This window comes from Opisthocomus hoazin, chromosome Z (genome assembly GCF_030867145.1).
Source record: "Opisthocomus hoazin isolate bOpiHoa1 chromosome Z, bOpiHoa1.hap1, whole genome shotgun sequence".
In the NCBI taxonomy this organism is placed as follows: domain Eukaryota; kingdom Metazoa; phylum Chordata; class Aves; order Opisthocomiformes; family Opisthocomidae; genus Opisthocomus; species Opisthocomus hoazin.
Genome location: NC_134454.1, coordinates 26313773 through 26330105, shown reverse-complemented (window position 1 = coordinate 26330105; position 16333 = coordinate 26313773). Strand labels below are relative to the sequence as shown.

General features: G+C 38.5%; 1 protein-coding gene across 2 annotated transcripts in view; it reads left to right on the top strand.

Annotated features, from left to right (window-relative positions):
• Window positions 1–15127, top strand: part of MLLT3 (MLLT3 super elongation complex subunit) — a 129428-nt gene extending 114301 nt beyond the window's left edge. For both annotated transcript variants that reach the window (XM_075411583.1, XM_075411582.1), the window contains exons 8-12: window positions 1178–1310; window positions 2867–2966; window positions 5955–6026; window positions 7277–7348; window positions 12318–15127. In XM_075411583.1, coding sequence (XP_075267698.1) covers window positions 1178–1310; window positions 2867–2966; window positions 5955–6026; window positions 7277–7348; window positions 12318–12449 — 509 coding nt within the window. In that variant the 3' untranslated portion in view covers window positions 12450–15127. The remainder of the gene's footprint in view (window positions 1–1177; window positions 1311–2866; window positions 2967–5954; window positions 6027–7276; window positions 7349–12317) is intronic.
• The last annotated feature ends 1206 nt before the right edge of the window (window positions 15128–16333 follow it).

Genomic DNA, 16333 nt, shown 5'->3' with positions numbered 1-16333 from the left:
CCTTGTGCTGCCCTTACTGCTTCTATTAAAAGCCAAGGAAGGAATCCTTTCCCACTTTCAAGAGTCGATGATTAGATATTTAGTGAGACTCTAAGTTGCCTTTTGCAAATACCTGAGCATTGTTTGCCTGAGACCCAAACAGGAACAGAAAATCGAGTGCAGAGCAGCGTTGGTTGTATGGACAGGCACTTCGGTATAGCTTCTCTTTCCTTGTTGCCTGTACAAGTGTCTGGTCCACCAGCAGTTTGCCCATCAGCACCATTAGGCTTCTTCCCAGGCGTGAAAGCAGAGAAAAGAAACCAATGATCTGGTGATTTTAAACCATTGAGCTGCTTTTGCACATGCTTGTTTCAAGCAGCAGTTGTTTTACATTTCCCAGATATGTTAAATGTATTCCTCTTTCTGTAACTGCTTTTTACAGCAAAATAAATTCAGTAAAATGAAACCAAAATCCAAAACTGAATTTAATATAGTTTTATGAGTAAGTCAAGCTTTGTACTTTCTGTTAATTGAGGAAAGGACATAGCATGGTGTTACGTGGGATTGATGAACTTTTTATATGTGAACATTGGCAAAGTGCTTACTTGACCTGAAATTGACCCCGAAGTAAAGGGGACAGCTGAAACTAGATATATAAAAACCAAGAAGACAAAGACTGCCTTGACCAGTACGAGTCAGAATGATTTGTTAGACTCTGCTTCTCAATACATGGATTAACCTAACAAATGTACTATTACTGATCAGTACCTCCCTGTAGATATTTACTCACAAATAATACCCTTTGAGAAAGCAAAAAATGCTAAAAGCCAGCAAGGCAAAGGACTCTTGTTCTAATAATAATACAGTAATAGTCAGTTTCTCCTGGCATGACAGTATTTTACTTACTTTAGCTATGGTCTAGGAGGCCAGTCATGCAAACACTTGAGCATATGAATCACTGCACTGTCATGAGTGAGTCTACTGAAGCTGACCAAGTTGCTTGTGTGAGTAAATGATTCATGGATAAGTCCCTGCAGCATAAGCCCCCAGTGGGTTTCTTCATTTGTTTAGTGTATAAGACTCTCCTCTCCCAACACTGTACAGAGAGGGTAGTTTTCTGTCGTCTGCAAAGCTGGGTGAATTGCGTGGAACACTGCAAAGTGAACTTCATTTGTATATTTTATTGTTTCTGTTTCAGGTCCGTTGAGGTCTATAATGAAAGATCTGCATTCAGATGATAATGAAGATGAATCAGATGAAGCAGATGAGAATGACAGTGATTCTGAGTTGGAACAACCTGTAAATGCACGAGGAGGAAGCAGGAGTCGCAGGTGAGTATCTTGTGATTGCAAGAAGCACGGTGGCCAAGACGTTGTGCTTGTTAGTAATGAGGTGAGGTCTGATGTTCTCAAACTGGCAGAGAATTCACACTCTCTTTTAAAAGTGTATGAATGTAAGAGCAGCCTCTTCTAAAAACTAACAGAATTAGCCATTCCCAGTGCAAACTATTTCTGTACTAATCCATGTGGTTATGATCATCCTCATTCCTTTGACTTTGCTTGATTTCATGCCATTGTGACTTCAGGGGAGTAGTCATAATTACTCTCTGGCATAAATGAGATAAAATTAAGTCCTTCAATTGCTGTATGAGCTGTTCTGTACATAGTGTCTCACTTTCAAGATCTCTGCTTACCAGTTTTAGATTAGGCTGTTAAATTGGATCAGAGTAGATGAAATTTGAATTTCAAGTAGTTTCTGTGCTGCATGCAGTAGCTAATGTGTACAAGTGCAGACAGAAATTAAAGCAAGCATCTATCACAGAAATTACTTGTTTTAAAAAAAGATTCTGCATTCTAGTTGCAACCTTAAGAGTGCGTTCCAGAAATCATCTATTCTTCAGGCAGCTTGAAGCTCCATCTGAATGTTGATGGAGGTTATGGAAAACCTGGAACAGTCTCTCTCGAGCCTTTTTGTAGTGGATTCTTTGTCCGATCCCCATGGGTCTGCTGTGAGTGCACAGCACCTGAGTGCCAGTGTCAGCTATTGCTTAACTGGAAAGGTAATAGGAAAACTTTAATGAACATCAGCTGCTTCCCTGGTGCACTTTAGCAGCTGGAATCAAGGAGAAAAAGACCAAGATGACTAGCAGTTTGAGAAGTTGTTCATGTCAGTGATTGTATAAAGGGTTGTCTTAAGCTCAACTTGTCTCTAAGTGTGGAGATTTTTGTTTAATTTTTTTAACAAAACCTTATGGCTGATGTTTCTCTGCCTTCTTTTTATCCCAAATAACTATTTTTTTTTTCTTCCAACAAATAAATATTCCCTGTTGTTCCTAAGTAAATGAAGGGTGAGACTGACTAGGAGCTGAGCTTTTTCATGTGGCCTTTCCTGAGACACTAAGTTTTAAAATTTTAGCAAGGAAAAAGAGTGCTATTTATGATGAGAAACAAGGAACTTTCCAGTGAAACACTTGTCCAAGTGGGAAGTACAGCTCTTTAGAAAGCTTTTGGAAGAGCAGGGAAGTCTCTCTCTAAAACATTTTCCTCCTTTCATGCGGCTGTGAACTGAGAGACAGACTTGCTCCAGGAACGCTGGGAACAGCAGTTTTAAGTTCTAAGTATTTAACCGTTTCCGTAAAGTCAGCTGCTGTTGACCGAACATGTCATCTCAGCGAAGTGCAGGGAGACAGCCTCATTCTCTGTGCTGCACAGAGCTTTTTCCAGAGCGCGGCCCAGCTCTGATATCTCTCCTCCACGTGACCTTGATTAATGATGGCTTGCTTGGCGAGGGGCCATTCTTAGTGTCCTACTTCAGAGTGCAACTCGATTCACCCCTGTTAACAGCCCTTTGTCTGGAGGTGTAATGTCTTGGCTCTGTTTTTCCATAGAGTTAGCCTGAGTGATGGCAGTGACAGTGACAGCAGTTCAGCTTCCTTGCCACTACATCATGAACCAGCACCACCTTTACTGAAAACAAACAACAACCAGGTAAATCAGGATTCATAAACGCAGTCCTTGAGGGGGCTGATAATGATGTTCTGGTTACTTCAGTGCAGTTACTTAGTCTGTAAACTGACAGAAGGGTTTTTTGGTTTTGGTTTTTTTTTTTCAGAATAAGTGGTATTTGGTTTAGCAAATACTGTAGGCTAAAGTAATGTTTCCATCAGTAGTTTAAGAAATTTGTCCTTTCTGTATGAATTAGCTTTGTAAGGTAAATGATGCAAACTGGCTTTACGGCATCAGTCGTAAAATTGATACAGGTTTGGGTGTTTATCAGCAGTAGACGCAGTTCACATCTCAGAATTTTACTCATTAATCTCTTCCACTCTCCTCCACCAGTGTTTATCTAGAAGATACAATATTTTTTACTTCACTAGGAGACAATAGTTTTTACTTCACTGTCAGAGTACTTGTTCCATGTATGTAAGAGCAAAGATTATTGTTATTTTTAAGATAGGAAAGTAGGGTTGTTCTGTTTTTCAGAGAAAAGAAATAAAATAACCTAGAGCTACAAAATACATCAGGGACAAATAAGAATTAGAGTTAGGGAGTTACCACACTCCCAGTCACCAATAAAGTAAGGATCTCTAAATATAAAAATTAAACATAAAAGTTAATACTATTTAAAAAAAGTCATAATTTATAAAATAAGGGAGTCATGAAATTTACTGACTGGCAATAAGTTGCTGCTTACAGTATTGATATGTTTAGAATAGTGTCTACATATATTAACAAAAGTTTATGATTTAGATGGCGAGTTTCATTGATGAATCTTTACTATATCTCTAAGGTTAACTGCTTCAGTTATCTGGCAGAAATTATATACTTGTCATTGTTTTCCTAATAAGGTTTCCAATACAAAGTTACTCATAGTGCAAAACAAAAACATTGTTTTTCGTGTCAGTTAAGTTCAAATACACTGTGGAGAGAAAAACCTAGGATGTAGTTTGTCAACAGAGAGAGGACGGAGGTTCCATGTCCAGAAAGCATTCTTATTTTACACCAGAAACTGTGTAGGCTTTTCCAAGTTGATCTGTACAAAAGTTACAACTTTTTAAGAGACAGTCTTTTCGGAAAAAACTAAACTATAATGATGAAGAATATTGCATTTACTAGAGACATAAGCACAAGAAAAATAAAATACTTGTCTATGCCTTGTTGTTTAATGAAGGCTAACTTCTACAGAGGCAATGTAATTGTTAGGTAAGTGTAAATCTCAGTATCACCAGCCCATTCAGTCACATCTTTCTTGTTACTTTCCTCTTTGGTGATATAACAGAAGGTCTAGCTGCACACTTAGACACTCCAAACAATAGCAGTGTGCCAGCTGAAATTGAGTGTCACATACCTTCTTCCATTTTTATAATAGAGCTGAAAATCAGGATTTTAGGGAAGCATTATGAGAATTCAAATTGTATGGACTGTAGCCACACTTGAAATCTCTGCTTGGTAGCATAGTGCTGCTTGCCATGATGATGCGTTTGACTGATGAAATCAGGCTTGTGTTGACTAAGTCCATTCATACAACTAAAGAGCTAAGACAGAGTTGATATTTCTGTAAGCTTCTTCAGATGTGACTGGTGCTGTGTCTCATCTAAATGAGTGCTTAAGCTGTTAGATTTGAATTGCACGTTAAAAACACTGTAAGGAAGCAACTTTTAAAAATATACTGTATCGTTGCTACGGTTCTGTTTGAAACCAAGATTTTTCTTCCTTTAAAAACAAGAAAACTATCTAAAAGATACTGGGTCCATGCCCAGAGGTCTGGTTTTTTTCAAAACAAGACTTTTTCTTCCACTGGCCTACAAAGCAGTAACCCCAGCGGGTGTTGAATTGAAGAATTGGCATTTTTTTGCTCTCTGGCCATGCATCACTCTTCGCTAAGTAAATGCTTATGTAAGATTAACTGAGATCTGCAGTGATTTTTCCTATACAGGGAGGTAGCTGCCTGCCTGCTGTATTCTTACAGTGCTGGTCAGCCTGGGGAACATATGTGCAGTCCTTGTCATTTATACCAAGGAAAGTAGAAATGAGAGTGAACTCACAGAAAGCTGTGGGCGAGGCTTCTTGCTAGTCTTGAAGACTTGTTTTTACAGGCCTTATTTCCTTGTTTTATTTGCTGAGTTTTGTCCTGTGTTGTGACTGTCCAATGTGGTTTTGGAGATAATCATGCTAATGATGTTAGTCTTACTTACAATGAAATGTGAAACAAAATCTCCCATCATCTGTGATCATTTATTTTCCTTTGATATTTCTCAGAATGGATCATATTCCAGGTTACGAATGACCAGTTCTGTTTCTCCAAAATATTCTTCACTTTAGTCCTATAATTTTCATATTAAGCATGGTGTTGACATGTTCTTCTTGATGGTGGTTCAGTACTGGATGAGGCATTCTTGGTTTGTATGTATGGTAGTAAATATCTTTGTATGGCATTGAAGGAAGGGTACCATATAAGTGCAAGAAAAATTACCATCAAACACTTTTTTCAGTTACAACTCATGCGGTCGGTTTATATTTTAAAATCTCTATTGTAGAAGGAAAGACACAGCACTGGGGGGTGGGGGGAAGAGAAAAGGAAAAATATACTCATTATGTCACATTTAAAAGGCACTGGAGACTACCTCAACATCATTTTGTATCTGCAAAACCAGACCTCTTATCCTACTAGCATGCAAAAGATACAAAAAAAAATGTTTAGGAGGCTTTAAATGACATGAAATTAGTTCTTTTAAGGATTAATAATATCAATATCACCTCATTACAGCAACTCAGATTTTTCTGCTGTAAGCTGCTTTTTTCTGGAAAAATATGAGTTGGTTGTATGTATTAAAGAATTAAAAGCTCAGTTTTGAGTTTTTATTACATTTTGTCTAGTTGTTATATTCTTTGTGTTATTAACTGATAGCAGAATTTTCATATGTAATTGTATCCAATGATGCATTTAATTTTTAATGGATTTTCTTTCTTTTCCAGATTTTCGAAGTGAAAAGTCCAATAAAGCAAAACAAATCTGATAAACAAATAAAAAATGGGGATTGTGATAAGGTAAGTGAGAATGAGGTAAGAGTAAATTAGTCCAGAATGTGATATTAATGTATTTACTAAACACTAACCTGTGTTACAGAATGAAAATCTTAGTAATTAGTACATCTTTGCTTTGGGTTTCCTTTAGATGCTGATCTTTGTCTCCTCTTTTCTATAATTCTTCCTTCTGTGCTATTTTGAAAGTGTTTCCCTTCTCTTCAGTACAAGTGGTTATTTGGTGAATGTCACTAATTGGGAATCTGCCATCTATTATTTATCTACTCTCCACCATGAGTTTGCATTGTGCTTCACAGATGAAGTGATAATTTTTGAAGATGAGAATTCACAGCTGTATTCCTAGCCAATAAATCAATTAACAACAACAAAAACTGTATATTTTCTAGAATCCTCTCTGAAGCCTGTGCATTAGGAAGTGGCAGTGTAATTCAGCACATTAACCAGAATGATAGGAAGCAACAGTTACCATTTAACACTGAGACAGACAGTTTTGTTGAAAATCATGTCAGCTGGCCATGGGTAAGAGCTCTAAGTCCTTGTGTGAGTGAGCAAAGCACAGTTTCCCAATGTGGACAAGTTCCTCTGAAGGTTCATGTTTTACAGGTATTAGTGTCAACTTTGTGATAAAGGAGACTGAAGTTTCAGTATCTGTTGCTAGATTTTCAGTGGCCTGATCCATACACTTTTTGGTTTCTTAACCTGGTGCCGTATCTCTGTTCTTAAATGAAAAAAGGGTTTCTGATGGCTCAAGCTGAAGGAGAAAGTTGATAATTGGGTGGAGAGGTGGAACATGTTTGACATTCCAAGAAGGACGGTGGAATTTACCACTGACTTAATCTTGCTTGATCTTTCTCCACTTCTATCTCCTTACTAACACAGAAAATTAATTGTGTAGCTTTAGAGGAAAAGAGGGATTTGATAGTGAGCCTTTGGGTTTACGTCTTATGTGGAAAGGTGGGAGATGTTGTTTAAAGATGCTGGTTTGGCATCCCCAGTCTGTTTGACACTTTTTAGCGCAGCTGAAATATAGACATTATCTTCTACAGCAAAGGACCACCCACAAAACCCGCAAAAATTTATGTTTGGGTTGGATTATGCTAGAGAAAGCCAGACTACTAAATAAGAAAGTTTAGCTCGAAGAATATATAAAATGAAATTTCCATTTGTATTGTATTTGAAGACATCTGAAGCCATTGAAATACATAGCTATGACTTAATTAACAAGTTGTTTATTGGGGGGGATTTGTTTCTAGGCATATCTCGATGAACTAGTAGAGTTACACAGAAGACTGATGACACTGAGAGAGAGACATGTATTGCAGCAGGTGAGGAGCACTCTCATGCAATATCACAGTGTTCTCATTGAAATTCTGAAGTCACATCTATTTTTTTGCCTTCATCTAAAACTTTGTAATCAGATTTAATACCCTTCAAGCCTGTATAAACCATATACAGCCCATTACCACTTTCAGTGCAGCTTAGGGAATTTTTACACGTACTTTAAACTGTGTTGTCGTGCTAAAAGACAAACTAAAAAAAAATCTATCTGAGCTAATTTTTTTACCAATTCATGGTTATGTTTTTCAACATACTGTATCAATAATTATGAAAAGAGGATGGGAGAATGGATACAGCTGTGCACCATGACTTAATAAAAAACTTGTTGCTTATTCCTGGGAATGACCAGCGTTTTCTCAGAAACAATTAGAAGGGTTTTTCTATGGCAAACAGAAAACGTGGAATTCAGAGCAAAACTTACTTTGGGGAGTATATTGCAGGGCAATATATACAAAATAGTGTAGGGGCTTACAAAATATGTTTAACACATTTTATCTAAGTGTTGAGAAATTCGATGAGTGATTGCAATCATTTAGAAGTGGTAGATAGTTCGCTTTTTACAACATGTCCACAACTGGCACAGAATTGCACTGAACATGATAAAACCGTCTATGCTACAATTACACCTGCTTTGTTAACAGTGCTTATTGTTTAATCTTCACAATTTGTAATCCAATAGTACCCAACAATACCACCCAAAACAAAGAATACTAGTCTTTGTTCTTACTATTGCATAATCTTTCTATAAATTTGGAGCCTTCTTGCTTTGCACATTTTCCTATTTTACTCGTTCCATGACTTCAGAAGACTCATGCTGGATTTATGGCCCAACTCTGCAGGCTAGGACAGTGGTGCAGTTCTGCACTGATAGCTGGTAACTGCGTGGAAGAGCTGAGTATTTACCAGTTGTCTGTTAGCCAGGCTGCGCCAGCAAATGGTCTATGCTGTTATAAAACAAATAATGGAATTTAGTTTTAAAGCCTTTAATCCCTTAATATTCTGTCATTCATTAGTTCATATTATTTTATCAGTTTACAGAAGTATGGTCACGATATTGAATGGATAACTTGCAGAGAGTCAGTCCTTCTCTACATTACAAATAAACTGTCACCCCATCGTAAATGTCCTTACTGCTTTGCAGCTGAGTAATTAATGTAAAATACTTCCTGTGAGCACGGAAGTAAAAAGAGTACAGAGCTGAGAGTTTTTAGGAATGAGTGTGAAACTTCTAGACCAAGAAATACAAGCATATAGACTCTGTAGGAAGTATAAAGATCAGTAGAAAAAGGGGTAAAACTGGAAAGGGATGGTGGTTACTACATGGGAAGAGGGATCGAGTGCAAAAATATGCAACAGAAAGCACTAAATAGCTGCAAGAGTTTTAAAGGCAGTGGAGGTGTTGAAGTGGAATGGTGGTGGAGCTGTGTGTTCCTGAGTGGAACAAGATTTCTGGTAAGATTTTGCCTCTTATTTTAAGGCATCAGAAGTCCTGTCTTCAGCTGGTGAAAAATCTCCTTAAAGCCAGTGCACTAGACAGCACAGGCGTAAGGAAGAAACTGAGAGTATGCAGCACTGCTGAAAATTACATTGCTTGTGTCCACAAGGTGCCCAAATTCAGATAACAACTATCTTCTGAGAATTTTCTGCAAGGGACAGTTTGCAGGTGTGGCAACTGTCACATGGCCTACAACCCTCCATATATTGAAAAATGACTGTGTCATTAGTTGCCCTTTGGCTTCCGTAAACACACACACTCATTTGCTTGTTTAAAGGCAGATAAATAGTTGTGCTGTGATGGATAATGATGAAACTGAGCTGGAGAGACATTATGTAAACAGAGATGCGTATTACAGCAGAAGTGAAGCTTACTACACCAGGAACAAATGGGATATTTTTGTTCTTTGAAGCCTGAGCTCTCGGGATAAAAACATTTTAATGATATGTGTTTAATATTATAACTGTCAGACTTCCTGGCAACCGATCTCAGCCTTTTATTCTTTTTCAAGTATTTCTGAATAGCATAAGGATGTGTGTGCTAATACTGTAAGTCATGAATTCCTCATTGACTGGCACACAGGCAGGTGTTCTTTATTGAGCTGTGTGGGTTTATCTTGGTACATTTTCGTACAGCCATTAGAAATTAGGGGTTCATTTCAGTCTCATTTACCAGGTGCCCTGACATAGTGGCTATATTTCTTAAGGGCTGGATGAGGGATGTGTTTAAAACCTTTATATTTCCCTTATCCTAGAGCTTAAAAACCCAAAGCAGAACCTGATCAATAAAAGTGCTTATCAATTTTTTAAAATATAAAGTGATGTTTGAAGATATGTATGTTAACACTTTCATGTAATCTTTGTTTCTAAAATCAGTTATGTTGCTGTTGTGGTTTTGAGGGGTGGTATTCTTCCACTGTAATGGAAGGAAACGTTAGAATTGTTCAGTTTAGTTACATCTGCTTGGCCTTGGCTTCTGTAAACCTCTTGTGCAGCCATTTATGTCTCACAGAGTGGCTAGTCAGAGACCAAGCCTGAGATTAGATTCCTAACTTACAGAAGGAGGCTGGGTTGACTCCTTAGCTTCTCTCTTAGATAAGGATAAAAAGAGTGCTAAAAGTAAGAATGTCAAGTAACACATATCGAAGTTTGCTTCTGGTAACAATCAGTTTTTTTGCATTTGATTTTTTTTTCTCTCATGTCAATTGCAGAACAGTAGGAGATGGAAAAGTGTTGCAAGAATCTATGAATCAACAAGTGGACAAACGAAGCTGGCAATTTTAGATTAAAAATTCCCATATGGAAAAAATTTAAGCCAAGAGGCACAGATTTAAATGAAGTGTTAATAAGAGCAGAATTGTTCCTAAGTACTTTCAGAATTTTGGACAGCTGCAAACCAAATTAAACAGATTTTACTTTTATTTTTTTCCAGTCTGGAAAATGGGAGGTGATTGGAAAGGGGGATTTTCACTGTAACAGGCATTTCCCTCTTAGTATTTTTTCTTGTGCCATTCTATTTAATCCATCCTGGGCTGTGTCATTCCATACCTGAAAATACACATGAAGTGATTACATTTATCATCAACATGGTCTTTTGTTCTATGGTCTGAGGAGAAAAAACGCCTGTTTATATAATGGGGAGCAGAAAATTACAAAATATTTCATTTAAATTCGTTGTTCTTTTTCAAGTAGGTGTATTCCTACCAGATTTGCCATGTTAAGGTATGCTCTGTAAGCCATGTGTGCGTTCAAGTGTATCTCCTCCAGCTGTGGAAAAGGAATTGTAGTCAAAGTAATAAAGCTCAAACAAGGAAGGAATACCTAGCAGCAGCGTTTCAGTGGAGCTGTACGTGGAAGCCCTAGAACTAAATGGATTTCAAATTAAAGGGTGATTCTGTGAAACAGGACGTTGAGCCTAACCTGAGTGCCACAGAAGGGATGGTTGGAATGAGCAGAAGTGCAGTGTTCTGTCAGTCCATGACACTACCCAGAGGCCCACTTCAGCATGGAGTGCCTTTCTGTGTGCTTGCCTGAGGTGTCTCTCTTGGAATGGAACTGCACAGAACAGACTGATAGCCATAGTGTGATGGCACTGTGTTAGCCCTGTCTGGCAAATAATGCTTTGGCTTTCCAAGATGCTGCAATGGGTTTTTTAGGTAGCTGCACATCCTAGAACTTAACATATCTGGAGTTACTTGTTGGAGCAATTCAGGGTTGAGTATGGCCACTCCTTAAAAATGTAGACTACAATGCAGAGACTAAAAATGTCAAAACTGCAGGAAGGCACAAGTTAAGTATGTACTGTTGATGTCACAGAATCATAGAATGGTTGAGGCTGGAAGCAACTTCTGGAGGTCATCTGGTCCGATCCCCCACTGCTGAAGCAGGGACATGTATACCCACTTGCCTGGGACCATGTCAGATGGCTTTAGAATATCTCCAAGAATGGAAACCCCACAAATTCCCTGGGCAACCTGTGCCAGTGATTGGTCACCCTCACAGGAAATATATCTTTCCTGATGTTCAGAGAGAAACTTCTGTGTTTTAGTTTTGCCTCTGATCCTGTCACTGGGCACCACTGAAGAGAGCCTGGCTCTGTCTTCTTTACACCCTCCCTTCGGGTGTTTGTGCACATTGATAAGATCTGCCCTAAGCCTTCTCTTCTCCAGGCTGAAGAGTCCCAGCTTTCTCAGCCTTTCCTCATAGGAGAGATATTTTAGTCCCTGTTCTTCTCAAGAACTCCTGACAGTTCTTCTGTTTCCTGTTTGAATGAAAGATGTGATTGTAGATTAAATAGCAAGAAGTGATCTTATGCCATTGGTAGGAGTCTTTTGTGGTTGATTTGGTTTAAAAAAATTGATTTGTCTGTTACTCAAGAAATAACTGCTAGTATGTGAACTAACAGTTGATGTGAGAGCAATTGAATACATTTTTATTTGATACGGACTAGATTCTATGAGGATTTATTTCTTTCCCTTGCTTTCAGAAATGCTTATGCCATATTTTCTGAAGTAACCTGCGTAGCAGCTATGCACACAGTAAATACTCCAGAAGGAGATCTGCCTGGATTGTTGTTTCTTTGGTTTTTTGAGCTTGGGGGGGAGGGCTGTTGCTATTGTGGTTTTTTTTGTCTTTTTAAAAGACTGACTTAGAAAATACACGGATTTTCTTTCAGCATTTGAAGAATATATTCTCAATGGTAATGTTTGCTGGAACAGCCGATGGGTAGCCTCGCATTATGGTGGTTGGTGATCTGAAAAAAAAAAACCCGAAATACTGTAGTCTGGACCATAGTTTGTGTCAGAAAGGGAGTGAGTATTAAGGGTAATGGTTTAACCTGCAAGTATTGGGGCAATTGGACTTGTTATATGCCTTTCATATGGTACCTAGTGACATGTTAATACATTCAGTGGGTATGTAAAACTGCTGAAATTTTCAACTGTATCTTTTCTTTCCTTTCAGATAGTAAATCTTATAGAAGAAACTGGACACTTTCATATCACAAATACAACCTTTGACTTTGATCTTTGCTCACTGGACAAAACCACAGTTCGTAAACTACAGAGTTATCTGGAAACATCTGGAACCTCCTGAGGATTCAGCATCTGGCTGCATCAAAAACTGTTCTGTAAATGAAACATTCAGAATGAGGCAGCCAAAATGGGGGGATAAAACAAAACAACCCTCTTAAGCTTTATTTTTCCTTAAAGCCAGTCATCATCTCTTGATAAGGGAGAGGAAAAGTGACAAAACTCAGAGGACCACTCTTCTCAAGAAGAAAATGCTCTGGAAGAGTTTGCCTGGATAGCCTTGAAAAACAAACACACAGAAACAAACAAAAATACTAGGTCTTAATGAATGTGTATGTTATCATGTATCTCTCTCTGTGGTGTTCCAGTCCACAAGATGAATGCATGTTCAGCACACTGCCTTACTACATAACTGATCTATTTATTATTGCATACGTGTATTCTAAAGTCAGTGAGTTATTGAATGATACTACCAGATGTTGCAAGTAGTGGGCTCCCATGCGTGCTCTTTTGGTGCAGTACTATCACAAGCCTGGTAAACTTATTCATGTTAAAATGCCACTTCTTGCTATCTTTCTATAGTCACTTAGAACACTACAGTCTTGTTTCCACTTCTGCAGTTCCAGGAAACAAGATAAAAAGTTGGGGACCAAACAGTGGTCCTGTATTTTGTTTCTCATCTACCACAGTGGGTTGGACCACAGCAGGTTGGACCGCAGGTCCTGGGTCCTATCCATTTGCTGATCTTGACCATGGTAGAAAACACACCAAATAGGATCGTATGACTTGCTGTCTAGCCTTAGTGAATAAACCAGTAGGACTTCTAACAAAAAAATGTTATGTATACTGTCCTCAATCCAGCATCTTTTGCAGTCTGCATTCTTGTGTCCGTTTTAATGTTATAAAATCAAATATATGTAAGACTGAAGATGTTCTGCAGGATCATCATAAAAGAAGAAACACTGGTCCTGTCTTCTAAGGAAATGTTGTAGAAAATTCTTAATTTGGAGCTATTTATTACTATGAGTTTCAACACTTTTCCACTGCCAGTGTGTGACTCACTTTCACCAGAAAACTATTTGCATATCATTTTTGTTTGTTCGTATAGTATATGGTCTGCTTAGTTTGTTTTGGGGTTTTGTTTCTGGTTTTGTTGGGTTTTTTACAACTGCTAAATTAAAACCCTGTATTTGAAAAGAAAAAAACATGTTGTTATACAGTTATATGTTGTAATAAATACATATATGATACATCATGTATACGTGTGTGTGTATAAACATATACACACACATGCATATATGCTTTTTACACTTTCCAGATTTTGGTAACTGTTCAATAACCTGCTTGTGTTTCCAGAAGGATTTCTTGTCTATGAAAATGAGTATTCTTTCATACCATCCATTATTCCTTAAAATCAGGATCCTTGTTTATGCATGATCAAATGAGAGTTTGTATACTCAGTTTCACATCAAAGCTCTGTGCTCTCATATGGCTGATGGTTTCTTGATGAAATCGTCACCCTTCTATTGGAAGTTCAAATCCCCCAATGAAAAGAGGAAGGAATTAAAAAAAAAATACTTCTGGATTCAAAGGTTTATTCGGATTTACCAGCCGTAAAAAAATGTATCTTGTTTCTGGACAGGCCAGTATGTCATGTGTATGCTTATATGCCACATGTAGTCTGTATGTGTAGAGCTGAACAGCAGTATCTGTATGACTTACTGTTTCATGCACACAGTTTGTGCAGCACTGTAAAACTAAATTCCTATTGGGGTTATTTCTTATTCAAATGGTAAATCTTGATACTGTTTCTTTAAGTCCAAAGAACATTTTACACTTTACTCTTTTTGAGAGGGCGGGATACAGATTGGGTTGGGTGGCTTTTTTCCTATTTAAGATGTTGTTTGACCACACTCTGCAGGAAGTCCTCCTCAGGCTTCCCAAGAATAAGTGTACTTTTTCAGTAATGTTATGACTCTTATTGACGATTGGCATGAAGCATACTTGAAGCGTTATGTTGTTCTTTTAGTCCATGTCTTAATGTGCAATTGCGGAGCGTGGGGAGAAGTTGGAGTGTAATTTTAAAGTTACTTTTGACATAAGGCAGATGATGGTGGGGAGGAGGAGAGGGTGCATGTAATGGGGATAAACTTCAATTTTTATTGCGTATTTTATATGAAAATGTTTGGAAATCTAAAAGCAACCTTAAAAACATTTGGTCTACTAGTGTGCGTTCAACTTCCTGTCTTTTTGTTCTACCAGATACGTATGGAATTTTGTCCGGTTTGACTTTTCTAACCGTTTTGTGGTAAAAAGTCATTGAGTTTTGGGAGGGGAAGAGTCCTGTGATACTTCTAGTATGACTAGTGCACTGTTTTTTTAGAAAAGGTGAAATGGATCATTTTACCTTTAAAATACGGGATAAACTTTATTACAAACTGAGAACAGGAGTGGAAGAAAACAGCAAATGGGAAAACAGGCATAAAAGGGAGAAGACAGCAATTACAGTATCAGATTAGTGCTGAATTTCATGCAGATTGTGGATCATCCCTCAACTCTTAAATTTTCTCATTCAGTGAGAGAGGGAAGAAAATAGACTGCAGGAGTGTTGGGTGTGTGTGAGCACGTGTTGACTTTTTCACGAAATTCTGATGGAGTTATTCAGTCTTGATCTAAATTTTAAAAAAAATAGCTATTTTAATCTAATTTTGTATGCAAAAAAAAAATCCTTGTTCACTTAATTTCAGACATTCATATTTCTCTTAAAGAAAAAAAAAGATACCCTTCCAAGTCTTTAACCTATATAAGCATTGATCTTTGGGATAGGTTAAAGTGTTTTGGCAGTAAATGTTTTGGAATGTTACTTGACATCAAGCTGTTTAAAACAAAGTTATATGTGAGAATTTGGATTAATTAATTGAGATGACCAGACAGACATTAGCATTAAGTTGCAATATCTAAAAATCATTTTCAGCAGAAGTGAGTCGCTGTTACTAGAACACTAGTTATATCCAATAGTAAGGACCATTTTCATCTCACCACTCTATGACCAGGTGACCCACCTGGTGGATGAGGGAAAGGCTGTGGATGCCATCTACCTGGACTTCAGTAAGGCCTTCGACACTGTTCCTCACAGCATCCTCCTGGAGAAACTAGCTGCGCATGGTTTGCATGGGTGTACTCTTCACTCGATAAAGAACTGGCTGAATGGCCGAGCACAGAGAGTGGTGGTGAATGGAGTTAAATCCACCTGGTAGCCAGTCATGAGTGGTGTTCCCTAACGCTCAGTTTTGGGCCAGTCTTGTTTAATTTCTTTATCAATGATCTGGATTGAGTGCTTCCCTCAGTAAGTCTGCAGATGACACCAAGCCAGGCGGGAGTATCAATCTGCTGGAGGGTAGGAAGGCTCTACAGAGGGATCTGGACAGGCTGGATCAATGGGCCAAGGCCAACTGTATGAGGTTCAACAAGGCCAAACGCCGGGTCCTGCACTTTGGTCACAACAACCCCATGCAACGCTACAGGCTTGGGGAGGAGCGTCTGGAAAGCTGGCCAGCAGAAAAGGATCTTGGGGTGTTGGTTGACAGCCAGCTGAATATGAGCCAGCAGTGTACCCAGGTGGCCAAGAAGGCCAAGGGTATCCTGGCTTGTATCAGGAATAGCATGGCCAGCAGCAGTAGGGAGGTGATCGTCCCTCTGTGCTCGGCACTGGTGAGGCCGCACCTCAAGTACTGTGTTCGGTTTTGAAAGACATTGAGTTGCTGGAGTGTGTCCAGAGAAGGGTAGTGAGGCTGGTGAGGGGTCTACAGAACAGCTCCTGTGAGGAGCGGCTGAGGGATCTGGGGTTGTTTAGTCTGAAGAAGAGGAGGCTGAGGGGGGGCCTTACTGCTTTCTACAACTACCTTAAAGGAGGTTGTAGTGGGGTGGGTATTGGTCTCTTCTCCCAAG